The 16639-nt window shown below is 45.5% G+C and overlaps 1 protein-coding gene across 4 annotated transcripts in view; it reads right to left on the reverse strand.

Annotated features, from left to right (window-relative positions):
* Positions 1–592: 592 nt before the first annotated feature.
* Positions 593–16639, reverse strand: part of PDS5B (PDS5 cohesin associated factor B) — a 259503-nt gene continuing 243456 nt past the window's right edge. For all 4 annotated transcript variants that reach the window (XM_075919194.2, XM_006134210.5, XM_006134209.5 and 1 more), the window contains exons 32-35: positions 14983–15431; positions 14780–14881; positions 9068–9209; positions 593–3125 (exon numbers count right to left, since the gene is read on the reverse strand). In XM_075919194.2, coding sequence (XP_075775309.1) covers positions 3090–3125; positions 9068–9209; positions 14780–14881; positions 14983–15431 — 729 coding nt within the window. In that variant the 3' untranslated portion in view covers positions 593–3089. The remainder of the gene's footprint in view (positions 3126–9067; positions 9210–14779; positions 14882–14982; positions 15432–16639) is intronic.

Consider the following 16639-nt stretch of genomic DNA (forward strand, 5'->3'; position numbering starts at 1 on the left):
AGACAGGGGTTGGGAACCTTTTCTGGGCCAGGGACCACACACTACAGAAACAAACAAACAAACAAAAAATCAAAACAAAAATAAAACACACAGAACACATCACTGACATGGCCTCTGACTGAGAAAGTGAAAGACACTCCCCACATTCCTCTGGTACATCAGAGCCATGGGGGGCCCAGGCTAGTAGATCTTGTGAGCTCCAGTCATGAGGGGGACAGTGAAGGGGCTAGAGCACCAGTGAGGGCTCCCCAACACTTGGGGGGGGGGAGGGAGGAGAGCCCTGAGGGTCAGATCCAGACAAGCCAAGGGCCGCATCCATCCCCTGGACCTGAGGTTCCCTACTCCTGGTTTAAGATCAGGTTAGAGAAGCACCTGTCATGGATAGTCTAGGAATACAAATACACCTGTCAAACATTCATATATTTCCCAATTTATGAGTAGAATTAAGAAGAGCCATTTATATATTTACATTCTCAAAAGGTGGTGGTAGAAACAAGGAAGAACTGTCAAAAAACAAGTTACAATAAACTGGCCACTAACAGCCAGATCTGTAATTTTGTAAGAACTTCATACTGGAACTTGTTACAGTAAGTTCATTTTGATGTTTTAATGTAAATACAATACATTTTTATAAACTGAACATTATCATTGCAGAAGAGCATGCTAACTAAATGTTAGCAATTTATATTTTTATACATAATTATTATAATCTACTGAAGCTACTGTATGCAGATTTCAATATTAGTACATAAAATACTCATTTTACTTATTAGGAGATGAGGATGAACCCAGAAAAGGTTTGAATATCAGAATGTCATATCTGCTGCACCTGTTTTCCCAAGAAATAACGAATTACATGTTAACACAAAAAATAAACATTTAAATTGCAAAACTAGACTTTACATTTACAATAATATTTTATGATCCGTTGCACACCTATATGAAATGAAATTTTATCTAATTGTGCTTATGGACATATAAACAACTGTCCACAGCAGTTTGAATACCAGTTTTTCATATTTTGTATAAAATGGACTGAGACATATCTTCCATAAGTGTTTTCAGTGCAATTCTGTCAAAGAAGAAAATATAATGTTAACTTTAAATTTTTTATTTTATAGATAAAAAGCTTGCATTTGCACTGCTGAAGTGTAAATATGCCATTCAGGTAAGCTGTGCTAATGAAAATCTCAAGTCGGTCACTTAAACCAACTGCTCTTATGGGCAGGAGCTCTCCCGTACTCATAGGTATAACTTTAGAATAGCTGAATACTGGAAAAAACTCAAGCAGTGATAGAATCTACTTTTAAAAAAAGTTTTCAATGAACAGAAATTTTAAACTGAAAAAAGTAAAAATAAAACATTCAAGTTTCTTATGATGTAGTCTGGAACCTGGCAAAACTATGTTTCAACATTATCATTCTCTCTCTCATCCCTATACCCTATGTGCTATCTTGCAAATATAACTTTAGAACATATTGCTTTGATGGGCTATATGAAATTGCTCCATTATTCAGAGATAAAGATTTAATAAGTTAGAAACTGATCTCTTTCATATGTCAAATGTAAGGAACTAGAGGGAGAAGTGTACCTGAAATTATAAAAAAAATGTGCTTGGCTAAGCTTAAAAACAACAAACCTATACATTTTGGTTCAAAGACTGTTTGTAAAACTGCAAACAGGATACTGCCCCCATATTTTTTCCTCTGTTCTTTGTAGATTACACCTGACAAGCAAAAATTCAACAACTCTACGGTAGCACTAAATAAAAGCGAGCTTCATTCAATTCATGAATACCTGACTGTAAAACCTACAGCAGGTTATTCAATGACAATTTAGCAATTCATACAAAAAAATTGGCTCACAAAAAATAAGTACAATAAAATCTTGATAGAAGATTCTTTCATAAGGCAACCTACCATAAACTACTGCTAGATACAAGTTTCAAAAAAAAAAATTACATCTGATTTTCAGCACATTTTTCATAAACATGCAACTCACTATAAAATACAAAACACTTGGCTCTCAAGAACAGCTTTATAAAGACACACTGCATCAATAAAATTTTTTCCTTTCTGATTAACTTTACATTGTAATAAGAACAGTATTTTTACTAATGTTTACATATCAGATTTCATATTATAATGTAGCAATAATTTGCTCTGTGTGAACATAATATTCAAGAGGAAATATCTATACACATTAACATACTAGACTATTAAAAACTTATTCAGTTACAGAATTTTATTGATACAGTAGATTAATAAAAACTGATGGGCAAGATAAAATGGATAGGGTATTCAGTACATTATTTAATAACACATTTTTAAAATTAAAATATTTTAAATCCTTTCTGAATTTTCAATGCCATTAGAAGTCCAGAAAAGCCTGGCATCAATACTGAGTGTAAAATGAATCAGACAACTTATTTCACAATTTGCATCTGTTGTATTATACTACTGGATATTGTTCACTGGTAAAAGAAAGTAATACAGCACTCTGACGACAAATGGGTGCTTAAAAGTTAACTCTAGATTAGATACACAAAGGAAACAAGGATAATTCCTTTTCTCTCTCCCCCCGCCCCCAACAAATAGTGGCAAAAGAAAATGGCACTATTTATTCAACTGATTTTTTCCACAGTTAAATGCCAAGGAGAGTAACAAATACGAACACTGACAGATATTGCTTGAGATCCAGTCTAACAATTTTTTTTCTTTTTTTAATTCAACAGATCTAACAAACAGTTGGGCACTGTCAGTTTAAAGCCACTGATAAAAGCTATACAAGCACTTCAAAAGTCAGAAACATTAAAAAAGGGCTATTTACAACTTTCTTCTTTAGTTCATGTCTACAAAGGCAGCGCACATTACACTTCACAAAAATCCACAGTTAATGATATCAACATGTGTGTGGCTAAAGCTTGTGACGTAGGGACTGCAAACGTAGGGGTAGTAAATGTAAAGTAAGTTTTTGTCTTTCTTCAGAAACCCCATTTTGTGCATCAACAGCTTCACTGAGCCTCAAACTTCAAATTATGATCATTCTTCAAAGCTTTCACCTTGGAACATGGATAATTCCATGCTTCCTCATCGCCTCTCTCTTTTGGAAGTTCTGCGACGTACCTGTTATTTAAAGAGATAACCAATAGATGCATTTTTAAATTAGATATTAAAAATCATTTTAAAGAAAAGCTGCAAATACATTATTTTGAAAAAAATAATGTTAATGTATTTATGGGAAAATGCTGATACGGACAGTGAATTTACACAGTTCTTCATAAGCTATAAAATAATATATTTATAGGAGTTCTCTAGGCTTGTCTCGTAGTAGTACTAAATACAAAAAAAACCCCAACCCTCTTTTGAGAGATACCAGTCACCAAAAACTGTAGGTGTGCAATACTTGCAATTGGCACAAACAGTAAATTATTAGTCCAAGTATTTTCAAAATGAAGCACATTATAAGTACTTGGTATTCTTACTAATACTGTATTTTACCACACACAAACACATGTAAACAATTTGAAGGTAAATTAATTTCTGTAAAGTAGGAAGCAAAGAGGAAAATAGTTTTTTGTGGCAAGATTGTGCATTTTGGCTTTCACTTTTGAAAAACACTATTTATATCTGTTCCATAGTATGGAGGCATTGTTTGCAGCTCCCCAGTTCACACTGTGATTTGCAGTTACATGAGGGATTAAATCCTGTGGTTAGATTAAAATGTTAGTCTATCAATCCTGAATTAAAAAAAAAAAATCTAGAGGTAAGCAGGAAAGGATAGCAACTGATGTTTCCGAAAAGTTAATCTTTTGAAGTTTGAAGGAACTACTCATCTTAGTGTATCAGAAATGTCAAAATGTTTAATTTTAGGGCATTATTTGGCATATGCCTGAGCCATTGCAATTGTTCACTGCAGTTGTTGCTCAGGTCATTAATTATAACTCCGATGAGGCATCACAGCAGCTCAGGCACATGTTAAGATTAATACTGTCTTGAAACAAAATTTGTTTTGTTTTTCCCTATGGAAAATTGAAAGCGTCCATCAAGAATCAGCAATTTTTCCATACAAAATTTTAATTTAGCAGAAACCATGTTTTTCACTAAAAAATACTTATGGAAAATTGTAACCAGCTCTACTTAAGTTCATCTTGAGGGCCACTATTACAGGAGTGGCCAACTGGTTACGGGCAAAGAGCCAAAATAGTGGTGGACATAGCACAAAGAGCAGAGGGGAAAAAGTTGTCGAAAAAAAGGATGCTGCCCCTTTAAATTAAAACTCTGTTTTGGCTTTTTGGCCACATCAGGCTCCCGGCAGCCAGCTTGCCAGCACCATTTTACTTTGCTGCACCGGATGGCTCAGCACAGGGAGCACCCAGTGAGCACAGGGAACCGGGAGCAGCTCTGCGAGCTTGCGGGGGGAGGGCATGCTTCATGAGCCACACTGTGCGTGGTGAAGAGCTGCATGTGGCTCGTGAGCTGAGGGTTAGTGCAGGGATGACTATTAGAAAAAACTGTTACTTACCTGCGTTACTGTTGTTCTTTGAGATGTGTTGTTCATGTCCATTCCATGTTGGGTGTGCACATGCTGCGTGCACACATCATTGGAAGTTTTTCCTGTAGCAGTATCTGTTGGGCAGCAGGGGAGTCCTTTGGAGTGACACCACTATACCGGCTAATATATACCTCTCCTGGCCCTCCATCCCCTCAATTCCTTCTTACTGGATTACTCCGAAGAACTGGAGGCAGGCAGGATTTGGAATGGACATGAGCAATACATCTCGAAGAACAACAGTTAGGAAGGTAAATAACAGTTTTTTCTTCTTCAAGTGATTGCTCATGTCCATTCCATGTAGGTGACTCCAAGGCAGAAACCCTAGGAGGCGGGGTCAGAGTTCTAACTTTCTACTGATTGAAGGACAGCCCTACCCAAGGCTGCATCCTCCCTAGACTGATGACCCAATGCATAATGATTGGTGAAAGTGTGGACCAAAGACTACGTGGCACCCCTACAGATGTCCACGATAAGGATCGAGGTTACAAACGCCATAGAACAGGCCTGTGCCCTAGAGGAGTGGGCTGTGAGGGGAAGGGCTGGCACCCGGCCAGCTCATAGCACTCCCTGCTACATGCGGTAATCCAGGAAGAGATCCTTTGCACAGAGACTGGCTGCTCCTTCAACTGTTCTGCATCACAACCAACAGCTGTGGGGACTTACCAAGGAGCTTTGTTCTTCTTAAATAAAAGGCTAAAGTTCTCCTAACATCTAAAGCATGTAACACCTGTTCTTTACCTGATGCATGGGGTTTGGGCACTTCCAGTTCTGACAGGTGGCAAACAGGTCCAAAAGGGGAAATAATAATCTGTGGAAAATTTGGAGTACCACATCTCCCGATAGACCACTCGTGGCAGGAGAAGGACCTGCTCAACCAGTTTGCCAGAGTGTACTGGGATCTCTGGAGATAGGAGGCAACTGGATGAATATTTGCCCCGATGCACAGTTCTTATAACTGAAGAGCTTTCCGATACAGGGAAGGGAGTGGGACCCACCCAGCCTGTTGATATAGGAGACTGCCGATGTATTGTTGGAAAGGATGAGGATCGTCCTCCCCGAGTCGAGGGAGGAAAGCCACACAGGTGAGGCAGACTGCCCACAGCTCCCTGACATTGATGTGCGGGAGGGCGTGGGGGGAAGGAGGCCGAGGAGGAAGTGTCGTCCCGGGACTACATACCTTGCATCCACATGTCCCCAAGGTGGGCCCCCCAACCAGTGTCTGATGCATCTGTCACCAGCTGGAGGGTTGGCAGAGGTCTGGAGAACAGGACTCCAGCACAGACCACCTCCTCCTGAATCCACCGGTCCAGGGAGCAAAAGACATCAGGAAGAACTGTTACCACTCTGTCCCACGGGTGGAAGGACAGGTTGTGTGTCCGCACCAGCTACAAATGCAGTGGGTGCATGTGGCGCCTGGCATGTAGGATGACGTAGGTACATGTGGCCATCGGACCCAGAAGGCGCATACACACCCTGGCCATTGGGACCTCCCACATGGCTTGAATGGCTGCCTTGACTGCCAGGAAACGAAACCTGAGGGAGGCAGGCCCTGGCTGATGTAGAGTCCAGGTTGGTGCCCACAAACCATCACCTGGGTGGGAACCAGGGTCGACATACATTCAGGAGCAGCTGCAGCTCCCGAAAGAGGTCTCGCACTAGGTCAATGTGAGCCTGCACTTGCTCTGAGGAATGGCATCAAAGAAGCCAGTGCAGGTAGGGGAACACCTGGACCCCCCCGCTTCCTCAGGGTGGCGGCAACAACTCCCATGCACTTCGTGAAAACCTGGAGGGCCATAGAAAGGCCGAAGGGGAGGGCCATAAACTGGTAGTGATGCTCGCTCACCATAAAACAGAGGAACCACCAGTGATGTGATGCAATAGAAATATAGAAGCAAGCATCTTTTATATTGAAGGCAGCATACCAATCTCTGAGACTTAGGGAAGGGATGATGGATGCCAGGGTTACCATCTTGAACTTGGCCTTGGCGATGAAGGCGTTGAGGTCCCTGAGGTCCAGGATGGGTCGGAATCTATCCTTGACTTTGGGAACCAGGAAGTGCCAGGAATAGAAGCCCCTGCCCAAGAACTCTTGGGGAACCGCTTCAGTGGCCCCTAGAGCAAGGAGTTGAAGAACCTCCTCATGGAGGAGATGCTCATGAGAAGGATCCCTGAAGAGGGATGGGGCAGGTAGGTAGGAAGGGAAAGTAGGGAGGGAAGGAGATGGTGTACTCCCTTCCTACCATTTCTAGGACCCAACGATTTGAGATAATGGATTCCCAGTCCCGGCAGAAAAGGAATAAGCAGTACCTGAAAAGGGGGAGATTGAGGCTGGTAAGCTATCTTTGGGACTACCCTCAAAACCTTTGGCGGAGCCCTGAGGGCTTGCTGGGCCGGCCCTGACCCTCATCCTGGCTCAGGAGATCCATTTTCTTGGCATCCCTACTCTTTGGAGTAGTGCCCAGCTGGCCCAACCTCTCGCTCACTGCCTGGGCAACCAAAGACCCTGAAGGCGGATGGAAGAAGAGGAGCTCATTCCCCTCCTGTGCCACAAAGCATCTCCTCTCGATCTTTTTATCCGTAGGCGGGATAGAGGCTGGAGTTTGTGAGAGTGTCGTGATCTTGGTCATGGTCTTGTTAATGGGTAAGGCCACTCTGGTAGGGGTGTTGGGCTACAGGATGTTGACCATAGGGTCTGAGTCCTCTGACACCCTCTCCGCCTGGACCCCTAAACTCTGGGCTAGGTGACGAAGGAGAACCTGGTGAGACCTCAAGTCCATGGAAGGCATGGATGGGAGAGATGCACTGAGAGCCTCATCCGGAAAGGAGTATGAGAACCCTTTTGTACCCGCTCCCTCACGATTGCAGGCCTGTGAGAGTGCCTCAGAGGCCACAGATGAAGCCATAGTAGTGGGCTGAGTGGCAGGGGCACCCCTCTCAGAGGGTCTTGGGGAGACCTGGCCCAGAGGAAGAGATTGCCCCGATGTAGGGGATCGAGCAAGCAGAGTTGCAGAGGCAGGGGCCCTAGGCCCAGAGACAACTTACTCCAATTTGGAGGGACCCATACTGGTTGTAGGCCCAAGGGGTTAAAAAAAGGCCACTAAGCTGGGACCTGCATTTGTGGGGACCAGGATTGTGTAATGCTGGCACCGGGGCAGGCTGGGGCCATTGCTGCCGCTGCACAGGTGCGCTATGGTGCTGTGTCCAGTGACAGAACCTGGACTTGGCGCTCCTGGATGATCACACCGACTCTGCCTCCGAGTCAATCGAGTACTCTGATTTCGACCAGAGTGGTGTGATGGCAGTCACGGCCAGCGATCTCCCTGTGGCATGACAGGACAGACTCCGGCTTGCCTCAGTGCCGGTGCACCCGGTGGGAAAGGACCCTCGAGTGCTGCACTCAGTACCACCTGAAAGCCCTGTACTGGTGCTGATTCTGGTGCCAGCTCATGGGCCGGGGTGGAGGTTGCCACTGGTGCTAAGACTGGAGGCAGTGCTGCACCAGGGACTGGAGTGGCAGCTATAGGCATCAGAGCGGTGCGGTGATGTCCCCTCACTTATGGGCCTGGGGCAGTGTGTGCTGGGGCCGACTGTCCTTGTGCCGAGGTTGGGGAAGAGGACAGCTCAGGTCTCTTGCTGTCTTAAAGGTCTCAGGAATAGAGGGCTCTGGGAAGACCCCCACCAGAGGTCTGGGTGCAGCACTCGAGGGTGCCATGTGCCCCAACTGAGAGCGCACGGAGGGTACATGCTTCGAGGGAGACCTGCCCCTGATAGGTCTCTTCTTCTATGGCATCGGGGACTGAGACCAGTGTCAAGGCCTGCGCGACACCAGAGAGGTGCATGCGAGTGGCAGGATGTCTCCCGCATTGAGCCTGGTGCACTCTGGATCACCGGAGCAGGGTCGGACGCTGGTATTGGCACAAAGCCACCTCTATGAGAATGATCTTCAAACGGGATTCTCTCTCCCACTCTGTGTGACTTGAAAGCCTAGCAGATCTTACAGACCTCAGACAAATGGGTCTCACCAAGGCACTTAAGACAGGATGAGTGAGGGGTCTCCACAGGGCACATGCTTCTGGCACGTCTCACAGGGCTTGAAGCCTTGAGGCCCAGGCATGCCCCATTGGCACACAAATACTTAAGAACTAGATAAGAACAATGAACTGTGAAAACCTGAACTAAAACACTACGGAAAAACTGCTAAGAGATGCTTGCAGAGCAAGAGCACATTCCAATGACCGTCATGAGCGGTAAGCAGGAACTGAGGGGGCAGAGGGCCAGCAGGGGTATATATCAGCCAGTATAGCGGGGTCACTCCAGGGGGCTCCCCCGCTAGCCCAACAGATACTGCTAAAGGAAAAACTTCCAATGACGCATGCACAGAATGCATACACACCTACATGCAATGGACATGAGCAATCATTCGAAGAAGAATGTAAATTTTTGCTCATCAACATTAGGCATACAGGGAGGTACCATATAGCTCTCAAGAACACATATCAAACATGTATCTTACGCTGATTGTGGAAACTTCCTCTTCCTCCATTATTTCTTCTTGAGGAATGTCATCACTGACAGGAGAACTACTCTGAAATAAATCCATCTCTTCACTAGATTCATTTTCTTTACTTGCTGCTTGTTTAGTGCGTCCAGCACGACTAAAATTAAAAAAAAAAATTCGTATACACCAATATACTGTAAAAAAAACCACAAGCTTTGCAAGGTAAAAGTTTAGCCTTCTAAACAGAAAGCCTTTTAAAAAGCTGTTCTTAATTTGCTTCCTGTACAACTTATACCATAAGTATCCACCTTCTCAATAGAATATCTAATCTAAATCTCCCTGGGCTGCCCATTAACTCTTACCCTATCCTCTGTGGGCATGCAGAACAACTGATTGCCATCTTCTTTATAACGACTTTTACTTAGCATAACTGAAGACTTACCAGGTCACCCCCACTCTCCTTTTCTCAAACTAAACATGCCCTGTTTTTTCAACCTAAGTCAGTTTTTCTAACATTATTTTTATTGCTTTCATCTGGAATCCCACCAGCATATCCATATTTTTCCTAAAGTGACACCAAAATTGGACACAATACACCAGCTGAGGCCTCACCAGTCCCGAGCAGAGTGGAACAATTACCTTCCATGACATACATATGACAATACAGCTAATACATCCCAGAATAACAAGCTTTTTTTTCCCAACTGCGCCACACTGACACACATTCAATTTATGATTCCCTATAACAACTTGGCTCTTTTCAGCAGTACCACAACCTAAACTCATTTTTCCCATGTCAGAGTTGTCGACTCAATTTTTCCTTCCTAAGTGAAGTATTTTGCATTTTTCTATTGAATGTCATCTTAACTCACTGATTCTCCAATTTGTCAAGGTCCTTTTGAATGCTAATCTTGTCCTCCAAAGTGCTTACAGCCCATCCCAGTTTAGTGCTATCCACACGTGTGTTCTCCACTCCATTATCCAAGTCATTTCAGAAAATACTGAATAGTATATCTAAGACACATTCCTGCAGTCCTCACTAGATACCTCCTCCCAGTTTGACAGTGAACCATTGATAATTACTCTCTGAGTATGGCCATTCAATCAGTTACATATTAAGTTGATATAATTTGTATCAATTACACAATTAGTTGATAAGGAAAGGCACTCAGACCTGGCTCATGCCGGGTCCAGAAGCTATTCTTGCTGTGGCTCTGCAGTTTACATGTAGTAAGAACTGCCCTACTTTTTACTACATTTGAAATAAAGAGCTGTAGCAGTCCCGGCATGAGCCAGGCTTGCTCAGTCCCGGCTCACGCCGGTGAAGGATAGAGATGTTAAATTTCAATTAATTCTGCTAATTGAATAGCCGATGTAATTTCCATTGACTACTCAATTACTTGATAAGGGGGCACTCGCTATCTCCCTGCACCTCTCTTTGGAATGTACAAGATCTGCCCGCAGCTCCTGTAGATTTCAAAGGGAGAGCCCAGTGGCTTCCTGCTGCCTCTCTCCATTTGAAATGTACAAGAGCCACTATCAGCTCTTATAAATTTCTAACGGAGAGAGGCAGCAGAAACCTGCACCAGAAGGGGAGGCAGAAGGAACCTACTAGGGATATTAACTATCAGTTATTTTACTAGTCAAGTAGTTAATGGAATTTCCATCGACTAGTCAATAGGCACTTGTAAATTTCAAAGGAGGAATGCGGAACTCCACGTGAAGCTCGGGGCCAGCAGGAAGTCCCACTGACTCCAGGCTGCACCCCCACAGGGCCTCTTGTGCATTTCAAAGAAGCAGCACAGCAGGAAGCCCAGGATCAGATGGGGAGTCTTGGGTCAGTTAGGGACTCCCAGCCGATCATGAGCTCTGCACTGCATTTCAGTGGAACCCAGGATCAGCTGGGGACTCCCCAGCTGATCGCGGGTTCCGCATGCATTTCCCCAAAACCCGGGGTTAGCTGTGCTGCCACTTTAAAATACCCTCTCCCCCCACTCCTTTGCTGCCTCTATCTGACAGAGGCAGCAAGAGGGGGGGAAATCAATTAGTCGACTAACTATCCAATAAGAATTTGCTTATCAGATAGTTGTCTAGTCCTTAACATCCTTAGAACCTGCACCAGCGGGGAATGTAACAGTCCCGCTCATGCTGGTCCCAGCTGCTGCTCCTCTCCCTTTGAAATGTACAAGCGTCGCCTGGGACTCTTGTACATTTCAAAGGGAGAGGAGCAGCAGTTGGGACCGGCATGAGCGGGACTGTTTCAATCCCCGCTTGCACTGTTTCCCCTCTGCCCAAGGCCAGCCCACAACATTTTGGCACCTGAGGCAGGGAGCTCAAATGACGCCCTCATGCCACCATTTCTCCTGCCTGCCTGTTATGTCTCTTGTGCCCTCCGTCCTCCAGCACAGCACTCCACCATCTCTGTGGATCTGGAGCAGAGAGAATACATATGCACCAGCAGCAGACACAATCTTCTACACTCTGCGTCCTAGTGGCATTCCCACCCCCCCCCCCCCACAGTCTGGCACCTGAGGCGGCCGCCTCAGTTCGCCTCGTGGTAAGGCCAGCCCTGCCTCTGCCTTCCCTGCCCCCTGTGAAGACAGTGCTGGGAGGAACCAGCTTTTAAGCTGGCTCCACTCAACACCAGCTCCTGCCCTCCTTACCGTCTCTCTCTAATAGAGGCAGCAAGGGAGGGAGGGAGAGTGATTAGAGGAGTTCCTACTTGACTACCTAAGAAACAAATGCTTATTGGGTAGTTGACTAGTCACTTACATCCCTAGTATGGAATGTACCCCTGCTGTGGCTCTGCATTGTAAATGTAGTCAGAACAACTATGTTTAAAATGCAGAGATGCAACAGGGGTAGGTCCTGGACCCAGCACGAGCCAGAACTGAGTCAGGGTTGCTCAGTCCCGACTCATGCCCATTCCACCAGCCCCTGTTCATGGGTGGTCCCAGTGGGGAGCTGGAACCCCTCCACTGACGGGGGATGCTGCGGGAGCAGCCTGTGTTCATGTGCAGCTCCTGTCCACGTTATCCGTGAACATAGACTGCTCCGGTCGCAGACCCCATTTGCGAAGGGTCCCAGCTCCCCACTGGGACCTACTTTTAAGCCCCAGCACCAGCTTCCCTCCATAGCAATGTACCGCCCCAAGCACGTGCTTGGTTTGCTGGTGCCTAGAGCTGGCACTTAGCAGGCGCACATAAGTGCGCCGGCGGGCACCATGGCACCCGCAGGCACCGCATTGGGGACCACTGCACTAGAGGTTGTGAGATTGCATCAGCTAGTTCTTTAGGATGAATTTCATTAAGCCCTGACAACTTGAATACATCTAACTTATCTAAATATTCTTTAGTCCAGTGTTTCCCAAACTATAAAAGAATATGGGGCCTCAGCATGCCTGCTGGCTGCCAGCAGGGTCGGCCTTAGGCCGGTTCGGGCCCCGCGCCTCTGAACCCGGAAGTGCTGGCGAGTTACAGAGCCGGGGGCCCTGCTCCACCGATATGTGGAGCTGGGTCTCTTCTCCAGCTCTGCCTGTTGCGGGCGCGGATCCCCTGCGCCCGTCCTCCCACCCTGCCCCCAGAGCGTCCCTGCCGTGCACGGCTCCTCCTCACCGCCTGCTGCTGCCCATGTGTGGTGTTGCACGTAGGTGGGGAGGACACCCGGGTGTGACGTGACATCACTGCCCGGGATCACGCTGGCTCCGGCGGCCTCCGGCCCCGCAACGTGGAAGGCAGAAGGTAGGGAATGGGCTTGGGCGGAGGTGGCGGGCTTGCGCGGAGGGGGAGGAGTGGAAGGAGAAGGGGCTTGGGAGGGGAAGGCACCAAGGGACAGGGTGCAGGAGAGACACACAAATGCCAGGGGGCCAGGTGCAGACAATGAGGGAAAGGGCAGGAGGTGAGGTGTCAGTGGGAGGAGGGACAGGGTGATGCTGGGAGAGGAGAGGGGAAGGGCATTGGGGGCTGGAGGAGGAGGTGCTGAGAGAAGGTTTGAAAGAAGGGGTGGGCATGAGAGAGGTGGGGATGGAGCAAGTCATGTGTGAGGGCACAGAGGGGCAGGATGTGATGAGGCAGAGAGTGCTGAGGGGATAGATATCAGGGAAAGAGAAGGCAAAGGGGGCAGGGGCAGTAAGGGAAGGGGGAGGCACCAGGAGGGTGCAGGGCTAAGGGAAGGTGCAGATGCCAGGGGATTCTGGGGTGAGGAGGAGGGGAGAGCTGGCCACTGGAAGCAGCACTGGACAGGGGAATCGGGGCAGGCTGGGGAGATTGGGGGGCCGGTGGAAGCAGGGCTGCCTGGGGGTGTGAGGTTGGGGGCAGGGAGCTGGCCGGGGAAGAGGGGGGAGTGGGGCGAGAAGAAGTGGCCACCAGAAGGAGGGCTGGATGTGGGCAGCAAGGCTGGCCAAGGGAGATTGGGAGGAGAAGCGGGGGGGACCTGGCTGCCCGGGAGGGGGTTGGGGGAAGTGGGGCTGGCCAGAGGCGCAGCGGAGGGGGATCAGGGGGGAGGAATCAATCGGCCTGCGGGGAGTGGGACTGACCCGACCATATGTAGATCTTAGGGCACTGCCCCTGTTCCCCCCCTTCCCGCCCGCAAAGCACAAAGCATGAGTTAGTCTGGCCCGGGGATTCTATTGTCCGTCCCCGTCCCCCGCCCCACACACACACCTCAAGTAGTTGCGAACTGTCTGGCTGGTAGACACACTCATGCAGCCTGAGCACATTTACCAGCCAGGCAGTTTGAAACTACAAACGGATACATCTAGTAATAATACAACTTACCTAATGAGAAAATACCAGACATGTTATATGTCTGGTATTTTGTCAGTTTGTTTTTTATTTGTTTATATTTTTGGGCTGCAAAAAGCAGTATTGGGAAGAAAAAAAAAAAAAAAAAAAAAGGTTCCAACTAAAGTAAAAAGTTTGGGAAACCCTGGTCTAACCAGCTTTCTGTCTGTCTTACAGTCCATTTATTCAACCCATATTCCTTAACTTGCTGGCGAGAATATTGTGGGTGACCATATCAAAAGCTTTGCTAAAGCTGGCACTGGGGGTTTTGGGAGGACCAGAAACAACTTATTTGAATATTCATCATTTGATTAATTAATATGCAAATGAACATTACCGGTCCTCCAAAAGTTCGTGAATGGATTTACTGGTCCCCGTGTCAAAAAGTTTGGGAACCCCTGCTTTAGTCTGTTCTTTTTCTATTTTGGCTTGCTTCATTTCCCCCTTGTTGTTAATATTGTGTTGAGCAATTAGTCATCGCTAACTTTTTTTTAGTAAAGAATGAAACAAAACAGACATTCTACAAGCCAGCCTTCCTGATGACCTCAATCTTTAGTTCTCCTTCTCTGGCAAGTAGAGGACCTTGAGAGCCACAGTTTGGCCACCTCTGTTCTATACCAATATTCTAGTAATCAAACTGATCCCATCTAGTCTTTGATAATAATAATAATTCGTCTTATGTACTAATATCTCCAGTTTTTCCTCGTTATTCCCCATGTTCCTGTCATATATAGATAGATAGATAGAGAGATAGATAGAGAGATATAGTCAGAGCTTCAAATATCTACAGTTCTACAGATAACAGAAATGAGGCAAACTACATACCCTAAGACCTTCAAAATGGTAACTGTAGACTATAGCACATCTTTTATACAAAATATTAACTACTGAGACTGTCTCCAAGGAAGACTAGATGAAAATTCAGGAGGTCATATTCAGAACTTACACTTTTTTTTGCTGTGATGGTGGTGTTTTTGGTGGTCTTCCTCGTCTTTTCTGTGGTGTAGATGGTGTTGATTCAACTGCACTAGTTTCAGATGGTTCTACTCTGTTTTGAGGGAAGATCCAAATTGCAAAGTATCAAATTATAATTAATATCCAAGGGTTCTGTTTTTTATTAAAGAATGTTCTTTATAAAAAGAGACATACCTTTGTTGTGTTCTTCTTGGTGTCCTGTATTGCCTGCCTTTTGGCTTCTGTTCCACATTTTCACTTTGCCCTTCCTCCTCTTCCTCCTCCTCCTCCTCTAATACTGATGCTACAGGCATTGCTTTTTTTCTGCCCCTTTTAGATGTCTTTACTGCTGGTTCTTCCTTTGGCGTACCCCCAGTTGGTGCTTTAGGAGGTCGTCCTCTTCTTCCTCTCTTTGGTGGACTGTTTTGTTCATCCTCACTTTCTAATATATCTTCCTTTAGCCTCTTCTCCTCTGACCATTGTGGTTCATCAGATTCTGAAACAACTGCAGCTCTCTTCCTCCCTCGCTGACTGCCTCTGATTTTCTGTTCTTGCCCCAATTTATTCAGGTCATCTATACCCAACTTCTCTTCTGAGTCTGTGATGGTTGCTTTCTTTCTACCTCTGGGTTTCTCTACCTCTGACTGAAAAGACAGATTAAGTTACTTTTTAATGAAATCTTGCAATGATTTTATCTGTTTAAATAAAGTAACTTACAATCCATGAAGAAAAGTAACATGGCATTTTTTCACCATCAACAAATAAAGCCTAAAAGTAAGCTAAAGGTATTAGAGTAAGATCTTGTCCCACACTTGCAAAATACAGAAGTTGGCTATTACCAACATGTGATGACTTCCTCATTTGGATTCTCATTTGTAAAAATAGGTAAATAACTGGATAATTAAGCTATTATAAAAATACCTATAGTCCCATTCTTTAATGGACAGAGGACCAAGACAGAATATCTTGCTCGATTTGATACAGGAAGATCTTGCAGAAAAAGGTTACTTAAAATTATATGTAAATTATGTTCTCCAAATAGTTATTACCAGTTTCATACTTTTGTGTTGTGTTCAGCATAGCTGAACAATTACAATGCTTGATCTCCCTACCTATACACAAGACTATATGATATTTTATTCACCCCCTCTCACAAAAAGGAGCACATTCCAAAATTATTACATCATTTTACACAAATAATTTATAGTTAGGAAACAAAAATCATAATATTGCAATGCAACTACAATGCTTAAATACATACTCAGATATGCTCTGTCCCCATCTAGTTGAAAGCAGACATATCCATCGGTATTTCTTTCAAATACAGATTGGACAGCTTCTTCTCAAGCTACTCTGTGAGAACTTAATTTAGTAATCACAGTTTATGAAGAAAAGATTCTGCTCCAGCAGCCTATCTTTGCTCATGAAAAATGTGGACAGTCCAGTCAATGAGCAGTAGTGGTCAGAAAGAATAAAGAAGCCTACAGAAGAATATATTAACTAAAAGAAAATATTAAAATAGAAATAACTGATAAATTGAACCATAACAACGTAAAGAACTATAGAATCATAGGACTGAAGGGAACTCAAGTGGGCATCTAGTCCAGTTCTGTGTGTTCATGGAAAGATTAAGTGTTATCTAGACCGGGGCAGAGGGCAAGAGAGGTCCTGTGGGACAGATCCTGCCCGCAGCCACCCGGCTACTCCCTTGTCCCCAGCCCAATCGATACCTAGGATTGAGGTGTGTGCAAAGTCTCCTTCATCACCAGGGGAACACTGCACCAGAGGGAACTACCAACTGCTCAAAACAGCTGTCAGTTCCTCCTAGGCACCGCATGCCCCAGGCAGGGTG

This window comes from Pelodiscus sinensis, chromosome 1 (genome assembly GCF_052426305.1).
Source record: "Pelodiscus sinensis isolate ZL-2025 chromosome 1, ASM5242630v1, whole genome shotgun sequence".
Lineage (NCBI taxonomy): Eukaryota > Metazoa > Chordata > Testudines > Trionychidae > Pelodiscus > Pelodiscus sinensis.